This window comes from Pteropus vampyrus, unplaced genomic scaffold, assembly GCF_000151845.1.
Source record: "Pteropus vampyrus isolate Shadow unplaced genomic scaffold, Pvam_2.0 Scaffold653, whole genome shotgun sequence".
NCBI classification, from domain to species: Eukaryota; Metazoa; Chordata; class Mammalia; order Chiroptera; family Pteropodidae; genus Pteropus; species Pteropus vampyrus.
In genome coordinates, this window is record NW_011889434.1 from 320,411 (window position 1) to 336,081 (window position 15,671).

At 42.0% G+C, this 15,671-nt stretch overlaps 1 protein-coding gene and 2 pseudogenes across 1 annotated transcript; 2 read left to right on the forward strand and 1 right to left on the reverse strand.

The window, feature by feature from the left end:
- The first annotated feature begins 2,852 nt into the window (after positions 1-2,852).
- TCEAL4 (transcription elongation factor A like 4) lies at positions 2,853-4,923 on the forward strand. Its single transcript, XM_011385077.2, has 3 exons — positions 2,853-3,002; positions 3,591-3,663; positions 4,028-4,923. The coding sequence occupies exon 3, from the start codon at positions 4,055-4,057 to the stop codon at positions 4,739-4,741; it is 687 nt and encodes a 228-aa protein (XP_011383379.1). The 5' UTR covers positions 2,853-3,002; positions 3,591-3,663; positions 4,028-4,054; the 3' UTR covers positions 4,742-4,923.
- Positions 4,924-5,123: 200 nt separating this feature from the next.
- LOC105309006 lies at positions 5,124-10,978 on the forward strand (annotated as a pseudogene).
- Positions 10,979-12,055: 1,077 nt separating this feature from the next.
- LOC111733833 lies at positions 12,056-15,205 on the reverse strand (annotated as a pseudogene).
- Positions 15,206-15,671: the final 466 nt, after the last annotated feature.

Genomic DNA, 15,671 nt, shown 5'->3' on the forward strand with positions numbered 1-15,671 from the left:
AGTGATTAGACATGTATATAACTTACAAAGTGATCACCATGATAAGTGTAGTAACCATCTGACACCATACATAGTTTTACATTATTGACTATATTTCCTATGCTGCCCCGTGACTTACTTTATAACTGCTTTTGTCCATTTTTAAACTGGGTTATTTATTTATTTATTTTTTTAATGAGTGTAAGAGTTCTTTATATAGTCTAGATAGACGTCCCTTGTCAGATATGTTACTTTAAAAACTTTTCTCCCATTCTGAGGGTTGTCTTTTCACTTTCTTAATGATGTTCTTTAAATCATAAAAGTTTTACATTTTGATGAAGTCTTATTTATCTATATTTCTTTTGTTGCTTGCGCTTTTGATGTCATATCTAAGAAACCATTACCTAATCCAAGGTCATGAAGAATTAAACCTATATTTTCTTCTAAGAGTTTAATAGTTTTAGCTCTTACATTTAGAACTTTAATTTCTTTTGAGTTAAATTTTGCATATGGTGTGACATGGGGGTCCAAATTAATTTTTTGTATGTGGCTAGCTGGTTGTCTATCATTTGTTGAAAAAACTATTCTTTTATCATTGAATTTTCTTGGCACTCTGAAAATTGATTGACTGTAATGTGAGAGTTTATTTCTAGGCTCTCAAGTCTGTTCCATTGGTCTGTAATTCCTTTTGCCATTACCACGCTGTATTGATTCCTATAGCTTTATAGTAAGTTTTGAAATCTGGAAGTATGAAATCTCTAACTTTATTCTTTTTCAAGATTGTTTTGTCTATTCTGAGTTCTTTGCATTGCTATATGAATTCTGAGATCAATTTGTCAATTTCTGCAAAAAAGCCCGCTGAGATTTTCATAGAGATTGCATTGAATCTGTAGATCAATTTGGGAAGCATTGACCATCGTAACAATATTAACTTTAACCTGTGAACATGGGCTGTCTTTCTATTTATTTAGGTATTCTCTAATTTCTTGTAACAATATTTTATAATTTTTCTGCCACGTTGCTGAACTCATTAGTTCTCATAGTTCTTTGGTGGATTCCTTAGGGTTTTTTATGTATAAGATCATGTCATCTGCAAGTAGAGAGAATTTTACTTCTTTCCTTCCAATCTAGATACCTCTATTTTCATTTTTATTATCTACTCTGAAAAGAATTTCAGTGTATGTCAGAAAATAAGTTTCTTTATTTTCCTTTAACCACTTAATTATAGAAATGTAATGTCTGTAACAACCTATTTTTTACTACTGATCGGAAATACTTCTTTATCACATGCTAAAAACTTTTATACTTGGGGATGTTAGTGGGCTCTGTTTTATTCCTCTTACTATGTTTATTCCAATACTACACTGAGTTAAGATTGTAGCTTTATAAATCATTCTGCTTCCTTGGAGTATGAGTTCCCCCAACAAGTATAAATGAAATCCACACCAGACAAGATAAGGTAGTTAGCAGAGTGCCTGGCACATAGGTGGCATTCTCTAGAGGGAAATACCACATCCTGTGGTTATCCTTTGTGTCCCACCACCTAGAGTAATTTGGGATTATGGATAGTTAATAATTATTTTTACTGTGTATTGAGCACCCAACACACACAAGAAAGGATTAATTATTTTTCTAAACCAAGCATCCAAAGATAACCAGGGTAAACAAAGTACTAAGAAGATTATGTAACTAAATCTGTACTGATGGACAATCGTGATGTTCCATTTTTTTCCCGTTATAAACAACGTCTGAAGAATCAATACTATAGCCTTAGTTCCAGCAAAGAATAAATGTTTAATAAACACTCGCTATGGAATTTCTAAAACATAAAACGTTTTACAAGATTATATTTTAGTACTTTATAAATTATCTCCGTGGGTAAATATTAGAATTGGAATTATTGAGCCAAAATATCAAATATTTTTTCTTTTTAAACAATATATAAAGCTGTCCTTCGGAAAATTTTTACCAATACACTCAACAAGAGCAGAGAAGAGTGCATGTGTTCCCCAATCCTTCAATCAATCTGATACACAGTTTCATGTAATCAAATGTATCACTGTTTCCCTTAAGTGTTCATCTCTTTGTTATATTTTTAAAAAGCGTTCCACACAAAAAGCTTACGTGGAAACAGAGGCTACTTATTCAGAGTTTGTTATAACAAGAGAGTCGGCCACCATCACTTGTATGGGCAGAGACTTAAAGGCAGGCAGGGGAATGGGAAAGCTTAACAGTGGAAAAAAGGAAGACTTCAGGTATGCTTTAACTGAGGTTGTTAGCATGGGGAACCTGGAGGCAGGCTAACTAGAAGCAAAGCATTTTATATGATTGGGTTGGCTGCAGTCATTGATCAAGTCCTCAAGTTTGAAGCAGAGGCTGTATCTTGGCTTCCTGGGCCGCTTGTTGCAGAGGTTGTGGGTCACAGTTGTATTGTCACATATGGTCTAGTCACTGTGGTATATTCAGTCTCTCGCTTAAAAAAAAATCATTCTTTTATTCTGCTTCAAATATAATTTCATTTAAATATTTAATTCATTATAAAATTTATGTTTCTGCATGTCAAAGAAGAGGGGATATTACATTTCGAGAATATTTTTTTTTCTAAATGCAACATTCTTTCCTTCGTACAGTATTAAAGTTCACATTCATATCATTTCATTGGGTAGGTCTACGTTCTTTCAATGGAATTTAAGAGCAACGTTGTCAAGACTCCTCCCCCGGACCGCCCAACCCATTGAAGAAAAAAAGTCTCGGTGGTTTTTATTAAAATCCTTTCTTTGACCCACTTCTCAAGAAGACGTGAAGGACAAAAGGACCCAGAGAGGTGGAGGGGGGACCTGCCGGAGAAAGGCGGCGTGTGGCAGGCAGACGCCGGCTAGTGGGCGGGGCGGGGCGCTGGTGACGTCGCTCACGTGACCGCCGGGGCGCAGATGTGGGCACCAGTCCGGGTACCCGCCCTCCTTCGCTGCTGTCGGACCCTGCGCGGTGTCGGATCCCCTAATTGTTGCTCCAGGTCCTTTCAGGTCAGTGCGAGGGGCTTTGTCGCTGCCCGTGGAACACTGGGATGGGCGAGGAGGAACGGGCGCGGGAAGGAAAAGGGCTGGGAATGCGGTCGGGTCGAGGGAAGCCGGCCCGAGTGTATATAGAGATGGCGGTGGGAAAATGGCTAAGGGGGAGCGAGCGGCCGATGGGCGGAAGGTAGGGAAGGCGGACACCCCAAAGTACCCATGCCCCTCTTTCTCCGCACCTCCTCCTCGCTGCCCTCCGTCCATTTTGGAGCCGGAGATGGAGAGCTGGGGGGCGCCCCATTAGTGAAACAGTGGAGATAAACCCCCCTGCCACTCCGTGCATAGAGAAAAAAGTTGACCTCGAGGGTGGAGAGGCGAGTTGCCTCCGGGAGGGAAGGACGCAGAGATCCAATATTAGTGTGGAAAACATCCTGATCTGGCGCGCCCGAGGCGTGAAAAGAAATGGCGTCTGGGGTTTGGGGGGGGGCGGGGGCCGGAGGAGGCGGGGGAGGGAAACGTTGGGTGAGGAGGGCCGGGATTCAGGAAAGGGACCAGAGTCCCTGTGCATCCACCTAATGCCCAGCTCCTGTCTCCTGTCTGCAGGTCTGTGTGTCTGTTGTTCTCAGCTCTCGGCTAGGCTAGAAAAGGAGGAGGAACCTGTCCAGAATTCCAGCAGGTCAGTGAGGGAGGGGTGCACGGGACAGAGGGACCCAGAGCGGTGGCGAGTGTTGGGGGCATGGCCCAGGTAGAATATGGGGCCCCACTACCCACCTCCTAACACATTATATGCACTCCCGCCACACCGTGCAAATATAGAGAAAATGGCAGGACCCGCCAGAGAAATGGTTGGCTCACGTGTGTGGGAGGAATGGTGGGGGAAAGGGTGGCAGAAGGAGGGCTGGGGCAGTCAGGGGAACCCTGACAAGGGGCGAGATGCCAGTACTGTCCCGACCTACATTCCACCCCCAAGCCCTCAGTCTCCCTGTCTCTTCTCTGTCTCCTCTTCCTTCCCACCCCACCCCACCCCACCCCACCCCCAGGACAGGAAAAAGAGGGGACATCTCAACATGGAAAAACTCTGCAACGAAAATGAAGGAATGCCTGAGAACCAAGGAAAGATGGAAAACCAAGAACAGCCACAGGATGTGGGAAAGCCAGAAATAGCTTGTACTCTGGAAGACAAGGAAAAGTTAGAAAATGAGGGAAAGATAGAAAAGAAGGAAAAGACAGAAGATGAGGAAATCCTTAAAGATAAGGAAAAGCCAGAGAAGGAGGGAAAGCCAAAAGAAGAGGGAAAGCTAGTCAATGAGGGAAAGCCAGAGAGCGAGGGAAAACCAAAAGAAGAAGGAAAACAGGAGAATGAGGGAAAGCCAAAAGACGGAAAACCAGTGAGTGAGGGAAAGCCAAAAGAAGAAGGAAAACCAGCCAGTGAACCAAGGGCTGCAGGGAAGCGCCCAGCTGGGGATGATGTACCCAGGAAAGCCAAAAGAAAAACCAACAAGGGGCTGGCTCAGTGCCTCAAGGAATATAAGGAGGCCATACATGATATGCATTTGAGCAATGAGGAGATGATAAGAGAATTTGATGAGATGGCTAGGGTAGAGGATGAGGTGAAGAAAACCAGACAGAAATTGGGGGGGTTTATGTGGATGCAAAAAAGTTTACAGGACCCCTTCCATCCGAGGGGCCCAAGGGAACTCAGGGGTGGCTGCAGGGCCCCACAAAGGGGCTTTGAAGACATTCCTTTTGTGTAGTGCCCGGCCAGGCATTTGCCAGGCCCTGGGCTTTAACTTTATTGCTAATACTTTGCTTTAAGTGTCACTCTCGTTATTCAACTGCAGCCCTCTGTGTTTCAGTAGCAGATTATTATCCATTGCATGGAAAAATGTTTATGGTGCATTGTAAAATTAAAAAGAAAACAGTTTGCAGAACCATATATATGGCATCGGTCCATTTTTGTAAAACTGCAAAGATATTTACATAGTGATCTGTGTACAGAAGAAACTGAAAGCTGTGTCTACTAAAAGCTTAACAGTAGTTATCTGTGGGTGATTTTTTTGTTCAGATTACTTTTATCATAAAAATAATGAAAGAAAAAAACAGTTCAGTGAGTTTATGAAGTCCATGGGAACGCTAAAATTCCCATTGTCAGGACGTGAAATGAGAAGTAAAACTACTTGTGGAGGAAACAACCTGGCAATTGTCACATACATTTTTGCAAGGGACAGTCTTGTTATCTGTGAATTGGATAAAACTTGCCTTTTGGACTGGAGAAAGTCAGATGAGACACTGTTGGGCTGGCTCCTTCCTCTCCCCTGCACCAGCAGAACTCAGGACCCCTGACTTTTTCCTGTTTTTTGATGTTTGGGAGAGGGCTGAGAGAGCTCCCACTTGTGTCCAGGAAAAAGTCCATACAGCTGAGAGGTAGGTGCTCCTCTCTCCTGAATAATGCCATGTCTCTTGGACACTGTGCCCCTTCTCATGGATCCTGTACCCTTGTAAGACCCCCATTGCTGCTGGGCTGGAGACCATGACGGGCTAAAGCAACAGTGTCTCAACAGAAGGGTGGAGAATTCTCTACCAACGATAGAGTTACCCTAACTCAGGTGGGTAATACCCAATTATCACTTGGGCCTTGATATTTTATAAAGTTCTTGCAGAACATTCCAAGTTTTTTGTTGGTTTGTGTTTTTGCATACAGTCATCTCCACTGAGTTTAGATACTGGAGATTGAGCCAGGAGAAAGATCTGAGTGACAAGATGCTGTAATAGTCTCACCTGTTAATCTCTTATCTGCTGATTCTTTTTTCTTAGAAGGGGTTGTCTCCCGGGAAATTCTTGTTAAGCCTTGCTTTACCATTTTAACAGATCCATCTACCTATGTGATTTCCCCCTGGCTCTTCATTAGCCTTTTATTTGCTTATATTGTTTTTTAAATAAACTTAAACAGTTGTAGATTTACAGAATTATTGCAAAGATGGTACAGAGTTTCTGTGTACCCCATACCCAGTATCCCCTATCGTTAACATCTTAGGTTACTGTGGTGCATTTGTCACAATGAACCAATATTGATGCATTGTTATCTACCAACGGACATACTTTATTCAGATGTCCTCAGTTTTTCCCTAATGTCGTCCTTTTTTTGTTCCAGGATCCCATCTAGGTTACCACCTTACATTTAGTCATCATGTCTCCTTAGGCTCCTCCTGATGGTGACAGTTTCTCAGACTTTTCCTGTTTTTGATGCCCTTGAACCCTTGAGAAGTACTGGTCAGGTATTTTGCAAAATATCCCACAATTTCAGTTTGCTTAATTTTTTTTCTTGTGGTTACACAGGTGTTAAGTGCTTTTGGGAAGTGGACCACAGGTAAAGTGCCATTCTCATATAAAGGGTATATACTATCAATATTACTCATCACTGTTGATGTTAGCATTGGTCACCTGGCTGAGACAGTGTTGGTCAGGATTCTCCGTGGTTAAGTTACTCTTATTGCTCCCTTTCTGTACTGTACTTTTTGCAAGACACCGTGCACAGTCCACACTTAAGGAGTGGTGTATTCCACCTCTCTGAGGGTGGAGTAGCTACAAAATTTATTTGGAATTCTGCACAGGATATTTGATTTCTCCCCCTTTTATTAATGTATTCAATTTATTTATATCAGCATGGACTCAATATTTTATACTTTATAATCTAATACTATTTTATATGTTTTCATTGCTCAAGTTGTTCCAACTTTGGCCATTGGGAGCTCTTTCTGTTGGCTTTTACATCTATTTGACATACCCCCATTGCGCATGCGCGTGTGTGCGTGCATGCGCGTTTTAACATTTTCTGGCACTAAAAGATGTTCTAGTCTTACCTTGCATATTTCCTGCTCAAGTTCTAGAATCAGCCATTTCTCCAAGGGGCCCTGGTACCTTTGGTTGGAGAATGGTACTAAAAACTAGGATCTGAGTGTTAGGTGTACTCATTATTATGGAGATATCATTGCTTCTAGGCCCTCTCAGTTGACAGAGCAAGGAGATATATTGGCATATAATAACCTGTGTGTATATATGTATCTAATTGAGCTGTATCTAATTGGCTGTTAAAGCCATGCATTGAGTTTCTAATTTCAGCTGTTATTTTTTTAGTTTCAGAATTTCCATTTTTTTCTCACCTTTTCTGGTTTCTAGTTCCCTGTTGAAATTTTCAAGATTGGATTTTATTTATCTGACTACACTAAGCACTGTGGTTTAATAGTCTGTATCTGATAATTCAAATCATTCAAAGCTAATGGATTTATTTGTGTTGTCTCTATTTTGTCTCTATTGCTTCTTTTTTCTTCGTATTTCTGGTTATCTTTGTGTGTCAGCATTATACCTGAACAGTTATTTATTGAAATAATTTGAGGAATAGGAACATTACTCCAGAGAAGATTATGTTTGCCTGTAAGGATGCTTCCTGTCTGGAACCACCATAATCTCTGCTCAAATTTTCAAGTTTTCTAGCCCACCTAGATGTTGCAAAGCCAGGCTAAAAGACTTTGCGAGGGCTAGTTTATTTCCGGTTAACAATTATCCTTAAAACATTTGAGATTCCTCACATCATATGAGTGATGGTTTGTTAGGAAACCCCTCTCCTTATAATGACCCTTGAGTGTTGATTTTTGCTACTCTAGCGCCTTGAGTCTGTTCTAGGTTAAACTCAGTTTAGCACTGGTTTATTCCTTAACCTTTATTCCTTAAGCACAGATGCCCTCAAGACAAATACAGTTAACCATAAGAGTTAACTGAAAGAAAACATGGGTAAATTCCTCTTTGACTTCATTTGGGAAAAGTGTTTTTAACTATGGATCAAAATATAGATGCAATAAAGGAAAATTATGATAAACTTGACTATTTTTAAAAAACTAACAAACTGGAAATAAATATTTGCAACATATATAACATATAAAGGCCTAATATAGTTAATGTATTAACAAAAAAAAAAACACTGGAAAAATGAGGGGGAGAAGGACTAACAACCCAATAGAAAAATGTGGAAAAAACATGGACAATTCACAATGATACTAAAATTGTCATTAAACAGAGAAATGCAAGATAAAACTTCACTGAGGTACTACTCACCTATCATATTAGTGAAAATTAAGTATGTCACATAATGTTGGCAAGGGTGCCGGGGAAACATGCACTCTATTGATAGGAAAGCAAAAAAAGGCCAGGATCAGGGGAGGGGGAAAACCTAGAGATGTAGATTTGGGAATCATATGTGCTTAGAGAGAAGTGAACGGAGATTGCCCATGTGGACTGAGAAGAGATGAAGCCCAGGAATGCCATACTTAAGGTGGCAGCACAGCTTCCTGGCAGGCGCCACCAGAGTTGGTCTTGAAAGCGAGCTGTGGGGCTCCGTTGCTAAGAGCTCTTGGTGAAATTGGGTTCCCCCCCCCCCGCCCCGTGATCAGCTGTCACACCTGGTGAGACTGGGCATATCACAGGGATGCTGAGCGAGGACCTGAGATACGCCAGGTAAATAAAGCACTTGTAGTCTGGAAGCCTCCCATTTCTGCCCTCTGGATTGACTCCCCCCCATGCCCCCCCCCCGTCACACTGTCCGCAGCTGCCAGGCCCCTTGGGGTGGGGAGTGAGGGGGTAGGAGGGGTTGCCTGAGATCGGGTGACGTGGAGCTCACATGACCAGCCTGGCGCCGGCCCTGCGGTCCAGTCCTGGTGCTGCCAGGTCATTTGCTCCCGTGGCTGGTGTGAAATCAGCTCCCCTGAGCTTCCTGGGCAGCGGGCAACGGGTGAATGGGCTTCTGTGAACTTGAGGTGCTGGCCTGCCCAGGGCCGCAGGTCAGTGTGCAGGTGGGTGCTGCCCACGGCCCGGGTGGGGTAGCAGTAGACGCGGGCAGGATCCACGAGCAGCAGCGGGGCAGAGGGCGGAGGAGAGGAGAAGGGGCACGCGACTCAGGCCTGGGCAGGTGGGGAAAGAGGATCCCGCTGCCTCCTTGATGCCCCGACTCTGAGCCCTCCATCCATTTTCGATCCTGAAATGGGGGGAGGTGGCGCCCCAGCTGTGCGACAGTGAAACAGGCATGTTCTGGAAATAACTTTCCTTTTCACACGCTGCGCCTGTGAAGAAATACTGACTTTTGCAAAAAGGGCTTGGGGGTGGGGCAAATTGCCTGCAGGGGAGGGAGACACAGAGGCCCAAACAGTTTGGAAATCATCCTGGTCTGGTACCTGAGGCCTGAAAACAGATATGGCGACTGTGGTGACGGGGGAGGTAGGGGAGTGAAATGTTGGATGTGGGGCATGTGGATTCAGGAAAGGGTCCTCAGTCCCCTGGGTGTGCAGCCAATGCCCGTCTCCTGTCTCTGCAGGTCTGCGTGTCTGTTCCCAGCATTTACAAGACTAGAAAAGGAGAATGAACCTGTCCAGAATCCCTGCAGGTCAGTGAAAGCGGGGTGAGACTTTAGACAGGGACTGGGGGTGAAGTGTGCAGTGGACAGCTTGGGCAGTGCCCGTCCCACCTCCACATATAGTGTATACCCCACTACCCTGAAGGATGGTGCAGAGGGTGGTAGGGCCTGCTAGGGAAAAGGTTGGCTCACGTGTGTAGAAGGAATGGTGAGGGAAAGGGTGGCAGAAGGCCAGGTCAGGGAACTCTGACAGTGAGCGAGATGCTAGTACTACCCAGACCCGCGTTCCATATCCCAGCCTTCAGTATTCCTTGTCTCTTTGTCTTTTCTCCACCCCACCCCACCCCACCCCACTCCCCAGGACGGGGAAAGGATGGGGACATCTCAACATGGAAAAACTGTTCAATGAAAATGAAGGAAAGCTGGAAAATGAGGGAAAGCCAGAAGATGAAGTAGATACAGAAGATGAAGGAAAGTCAGCTGAGGAAGAAGAAAAGCCAAAAGTGAAGAGGAAGCCAGAACACAAGGGAAAGCTCCAGGATGAGGGACAAATGATGAAAGGACACAAGAAAAGCAGGGCGAGTCTGAAGATGAGGGAAAAGCACGCGGTGGGGGAAAGCCAGAACCCCAGGCAAAGCCAGAGAGCAAGCCGCGGGCTGCTGAAAAGTGCCAAGCTGAAGATTATGTGCCCCAGAAAGCAAAGCAAAAAACAGACAGGGGGACAGATGATTTCCCCAAGGACTATCAGGAGGACTTACAGGAAAGGCATTGGGGTAGTGAGGAGATGATGAGAGAGTGTGGAAATGTGTCGAGGGCTCAGGAAGAGCTAAGGAAAAAACAGAAAATAGGTGGTTTTCATTGGATGCAGAGAGGTACAGGATCCATTTGCCCCAAAGGGCCAATAGGGTATCAGGGGAGTAAAGGGCAGAGGTAGGGCCAAAGGGGCTTACATGATATCCCCTATCTTTAATGCCCTTGGACATCAATTCTAATGTCTCTAATGAGAATATTGTGGACCCTGCTTTCCCTGTTAGGCGTTTGCCAGGCCATGTGCTTTAACCTTAAGTTGATAACTTTGCTTTAGATGTCTCCTTACCAGCAGCCTTTGATCCAACTACAGTGGTCTCTGTTTCAGTAGGGGATTTTCACCCACGTGCATGGAAGAGATGTTCATGGTACTTTGTAATACAATGAAACAGTTTTCAGGACTGCATATACAGTATCAGCCCATTTATGCAAAAATATTAATGTGTGCATAACACATTTATGTGTAGAAAAAACTCTGAAAGTATGTACAGTAAAAAAGTAGAAGTGATGGTTTTTCCTGCATGGTAACCAAAAGTAGATCTTGCCTGTAATCAAAAATGAGTCCAATCACCTGATGTGAGGTACCCCCATGCCATTCCTTTGCAGGCATGCCCATCCCCAGGTCATCCCTTAATTGTAACTATGGCAGTGGGCACCAATGTCCCTTCTGGGTCCTGTGCCATTCTGTGGATCCATGTGTGATTCTTTTTCAACTTTGCTCACTAATCTCCACTTTTTCCTAAAGGATATAGATTGTTATAATAAAAAAGAAATCCAGAAATCAGTACATGGTAAACGACTGAAATGTTCTGCGAGCTTACGATGGCAATGAAGACACTTAAAATTCTTGTCAGAATGTAAAATGGTAAGTAAAACACGTTACCTCCTGGGCTCATAGCTAGAGGAATCAACCTGGTGGTTTTAACCACAGATCCAATGCTGTTTCAGTCTTGTCATCTGTGAAATGGGAATAAAACTTGGCTCACAGACTGCTGAGTGGATCAGGTGAGGTATTGAGTATGTGAGCTGTGTCGGGCTGGCTCCTGTGCAATAGTAGGGTCCTGGACCTTATCAGACACTCAGGGGAGGGCTGTGCTCAGAAATGAGTCCAAACAGCTGAGAAGAGGGTGCCACCTTTCTCTGGATACTACTATATCTGCTGGACACTGTATCCTCTACTGACAGCCGTTGATATGATGGAGAGAGTCCTTCCTCTTGGTGACACAGCCCCTCTGATCCCCTCTATTCCCCAAAGGGCTAAAGCCCCTGTTTGACTCCTATAGGAATGTGGATAAAGTCCATCTCTGAACTTCAGAGTTTGTACCTACCCAGATGGTAATGCCCCAGAGCTGCTTGAGCCCCACTGTATTACATAGTTTTTAACAAAGCAGTCATTAACATTTTTAGTTCATTTTATATTTGTTTATAGTTTCTTTTCTCTTCATAAGACTCATATTTTGGGTCCACTGGGGGCTGTCTTGAGACTAATCTATGGACCAGACAATGGATGGTGATTTGAACTGAACACCATACCACAGTACCCCAGGGAAGCCATATCTAAATTTACATGCTTTTCTTAGTGTGAGTTTACTCTCTAAAAAGTCTCCTGGCTGGCTTGCTAAACAAAATCAAGGGATTTGCCCACACCTAATTACAGAGAGATAAACAACTGAGTTTCAAGCTGAAAATATCCCTTTCTATTCCAAACCAATTATAACAGAGAAGTGTTCTTAAAAATATTACAAACTCTCAATGTAAGGCATTTTTTATTTAACTAACCAGTATGTTCCATTCTCTAAACAAAAGCTTTTTCTTATTCATCCTGATATCCCTTTACACTGTACTTGATACATATACTTAATCTCTTACACCATTTATAGATTAGAAGTTTCAATCGTGTTAATATGACAATTCTCTCCAAAACTGACATAAATTCAATGCTGTCCCAATAGAAATCCCGGCACACTAGGATTCTAAAGGTTATATGGAAAAAGCAAAGGACCCAGGATAACCAAAATATTTTGAAAATGAAGAACAAGGTGCCTGATTTCAAGACTATAAAGCTATAGTAATCAAGACTGTATAGTATTGGTATATAGAACAATGGAATAAAACAGTCTAGAAACAGGTCCACATGTACATATTCAAGTCATTTTTTTTTAAAAGGTCACAAAGTAATTCAATGGAGAAAGATAGACTTTTCACCAAATGATGCTGGAACAATTGGATGTTGTCTTGGTCAGTTTGGGCTTCTATAACAAAAATACCACAGACTGGGTGGCTTAAGCAACAAACCTTTATTTCTCACAGTTATGGAATCTGGGAAATCCAAGATCAAGGTGCTGGAAGATTTAGTGTCTGGTGAGGACCCAATTCCTGGTTATAAACAGATATCTTCACATGGCAGAAGGGGAAAGGGAGCTCTCTGGAGTCTCTTATAATGGAACTAATCTCATTCATTCATTGAATAGCAAGCCACATTACTTTCTAAATAGCCCATACCTATTCAGACAGTGAGTGTACCCACTGGGGGCATCCATTGTAGAGGAAACTCTCAATAATTGGGAGAAAAAAATTACAATCTCTGTAGATACCAGCTTTTCCTCCAAGTAACCCCAGTGTTTGCTCAATGAGTCCATGTACAAAGTGGCCATGGAAGGAGGAATAGAGGTATGCAAGAGCCCAACGATATTGTCTTCTCTTACCAACCTGATCTGACTACTGTCACAGCTGAGTATGGAACCTGCCAACATCAGAGGCCAATGTTGGGTCCCTAACATGACACCATTTCCAGGGGGTACCAGCCATTCGCTTGGAGAAGGTTGATTACAGTGGACCTCTTCCACTACAGAGAGATAGTGCTTCGTCTTTAAATGGAAATAATTAAACTTTTTTTAACTTGGAGTTTTAATTATGTGCATAAATAGCAACATGAAAATGAGGAGTTCTAAGGCTTGAACATTATCTTTAGGTGAAAGAATTTCAGATTAGTCCCCTTGTAGTATGGCATCACCCAAGATAACAAAGAGGCCTTTAGTATAGTTTTTCCTGAAGAAGAAAGCCAGTTTATTACATTTAGTACTGACTTCTTTGCTATTTTTCTATAGAAATACTGGTTTACTGTAAGAAGTTTGCAATGTTTACCTATAACTGATTAAAACAGGCAGAGCATGGAGTATTCTACTTATTTCTCAGTGAATTCTTCACATTTCCTGGCTTTTGAAAGTTCTTCCACAAATCTTCTATGACTATGTATCCTCATAAACCCCAATCGTATAATTTCTCCGCACTGACCTGGAGAAATATGATGGCTTATTGTGGATAATAAAGAGAGGCAGCTAATCCCATAAAGCCAGGTGGACACACCAACTTCTTTATTTTTGAACCTCTAGCCAAAAGGAGTCAAACAATTCCAACAAAATCAATCATACCAAGTCTTGGAAAAAATCCAGGAGGTGCATTTTGGAGATATTCATAGCTGTCCAGCCCCCACTGAACCAAACTTTGCATCCTGGGTTCAGTTTGGGAGTATATTTCCTGATACCAACTTGTATATAGCTTGTAATAATGTTGGAGATGTGAAATGCTTTCTTCATGTTGGGTTCTTGGCTCCTCCACATGTTTAGACCCTCGAGAATGGAGTAGAGTGAAAGCTGATCAACCCTCATGGAAGTTTTGTGAGGTTCTTTCTTTTTCTGTGATGCATAGACTTTGAAGGTGAGCAGACTCAGGCTGGTCGGCCCCATGAACCTCTGAATTACCTTGAACATGTCACTGGCAGTGGCGGCTCTGGTGAGATCCCATAACCACACTTTTTAAGAGAGCAGTTTTATTGAGCTATAATTTGGATACCAAGAAATTTGGCCCTTGAAAGGAGTCCCCAATCCCTGGGCCACGGACCAGTTAGGAACTGGGCCACACATGTGATCGGCCAGCAAGCGAGTGAAGTTTCATATGTATTTTCAGCTGCTCCCTAGCACTAGCATCACTGCTTCAGCTCCATCTCAGATCATCAGGCATTAGATTCTCATAGGAGTACCAGTCCCTGTTGCCAAAAAGGTTGGGGACCACTGCTTTAAACTGTACAATTCAATTGTACTTAGCATATTCGCAGAGTTGTGCAACCATCGCCACTATCTAATTTTCGAATATCCTCATCATCCCAAAAGAAACCTTGTACGTTAGCAAACGCTATATATTCCCCTCCACCACTATCCTCCCCATACCCAGTTACTGGCAACCACTAATTTACCTTCCATTTCTATGGCTTTAGCTATTGTAGATATTGCATATAAATGGAATCATATAATATGTAATCTTCTGTGATTAGCTTCTTTCACTCAACAATGTTTTCAAGGTTCATCCATGTTGCAGCATGGATTAGTGCTCCATTCCTTTTTACTGCCTAATATTATTCCATTAAATGGTATACTACATTTATTTATCCATTCGTCAGTTGATAAACATTTGGGTTTTTATTTTTGGCTATTATGAATAATGCTGGTATGAATGTCTATGTAAAAGTTACTGTTAGAACATGTTTCAATGATTTGGAGTATATATACCTATGAGTAGAAATGCTGTGCCATGGTGCTAACTCTCTGTTTAACATTTTGAGGAACTGCCAAATGTTTTTAAAAGTGGCTGCAGCATTTTACGTCTCTGCCAACAATGTATGAGGCTCGAATTTCTTCATATTCTCACCAAGACTTGTTCTTGCCTGTCTTTTTAAAAATCTATCCTAGTGAATGTGAAGTGCTATCTCACTGAGGTGTGATCTGCATTTCCATAATGAGTAATGATATTGAATATCTTTTCATGGGTATAGAGACCATTCGTATATCTTCTTTAGAGAAATGTCTATTCAAAACATTTGCCCATTTTAGAATTAGGTTATCTTTTTACTGTTGACTCGTAAGAGACCATGATATATTCTGAGTATATGTCCCTTATTGGATATATGATTTGCAAATATTTTCTCCCATTCTGTGGGTTGTTTTTTAACTTCCTGGATGGTATCCTTTGAAGCACAGTTTTTAATTTTGATTAAGTTCAATTCATCTGTTTTTTCATTGACTATGTTTTTGGTGTCATCTCTAAGAAACCATTTCCTAACTTATGGTAACAAATATTTACTACTATTTTTATTTCTAAGAGTTTTATAGGATTAGCTCTTACACTTAGAACCGATTCATTTTGAGTTTTTATATCATGTGAAGTAAGGGTTCAAATTAATTCTTTTGAATGTAGACATCCAGTCGACCCAGCACCATTTCTTGAAAAACTATTCTTTGGTCAAAAATGCATTAACCATAAATGTGAAGGTTTAGTTTTAGACCCTCAATTATGTTTTATTGATCTATATGTCTATCCTTATGCAAGTATCACACTGTCTTGATTACTGTAGCTTTGTAATAAATTTGGAAATAGAGAACTGTGAGGCCTCCAACTTTCTACTTCTTTTTCAAGATTATTTT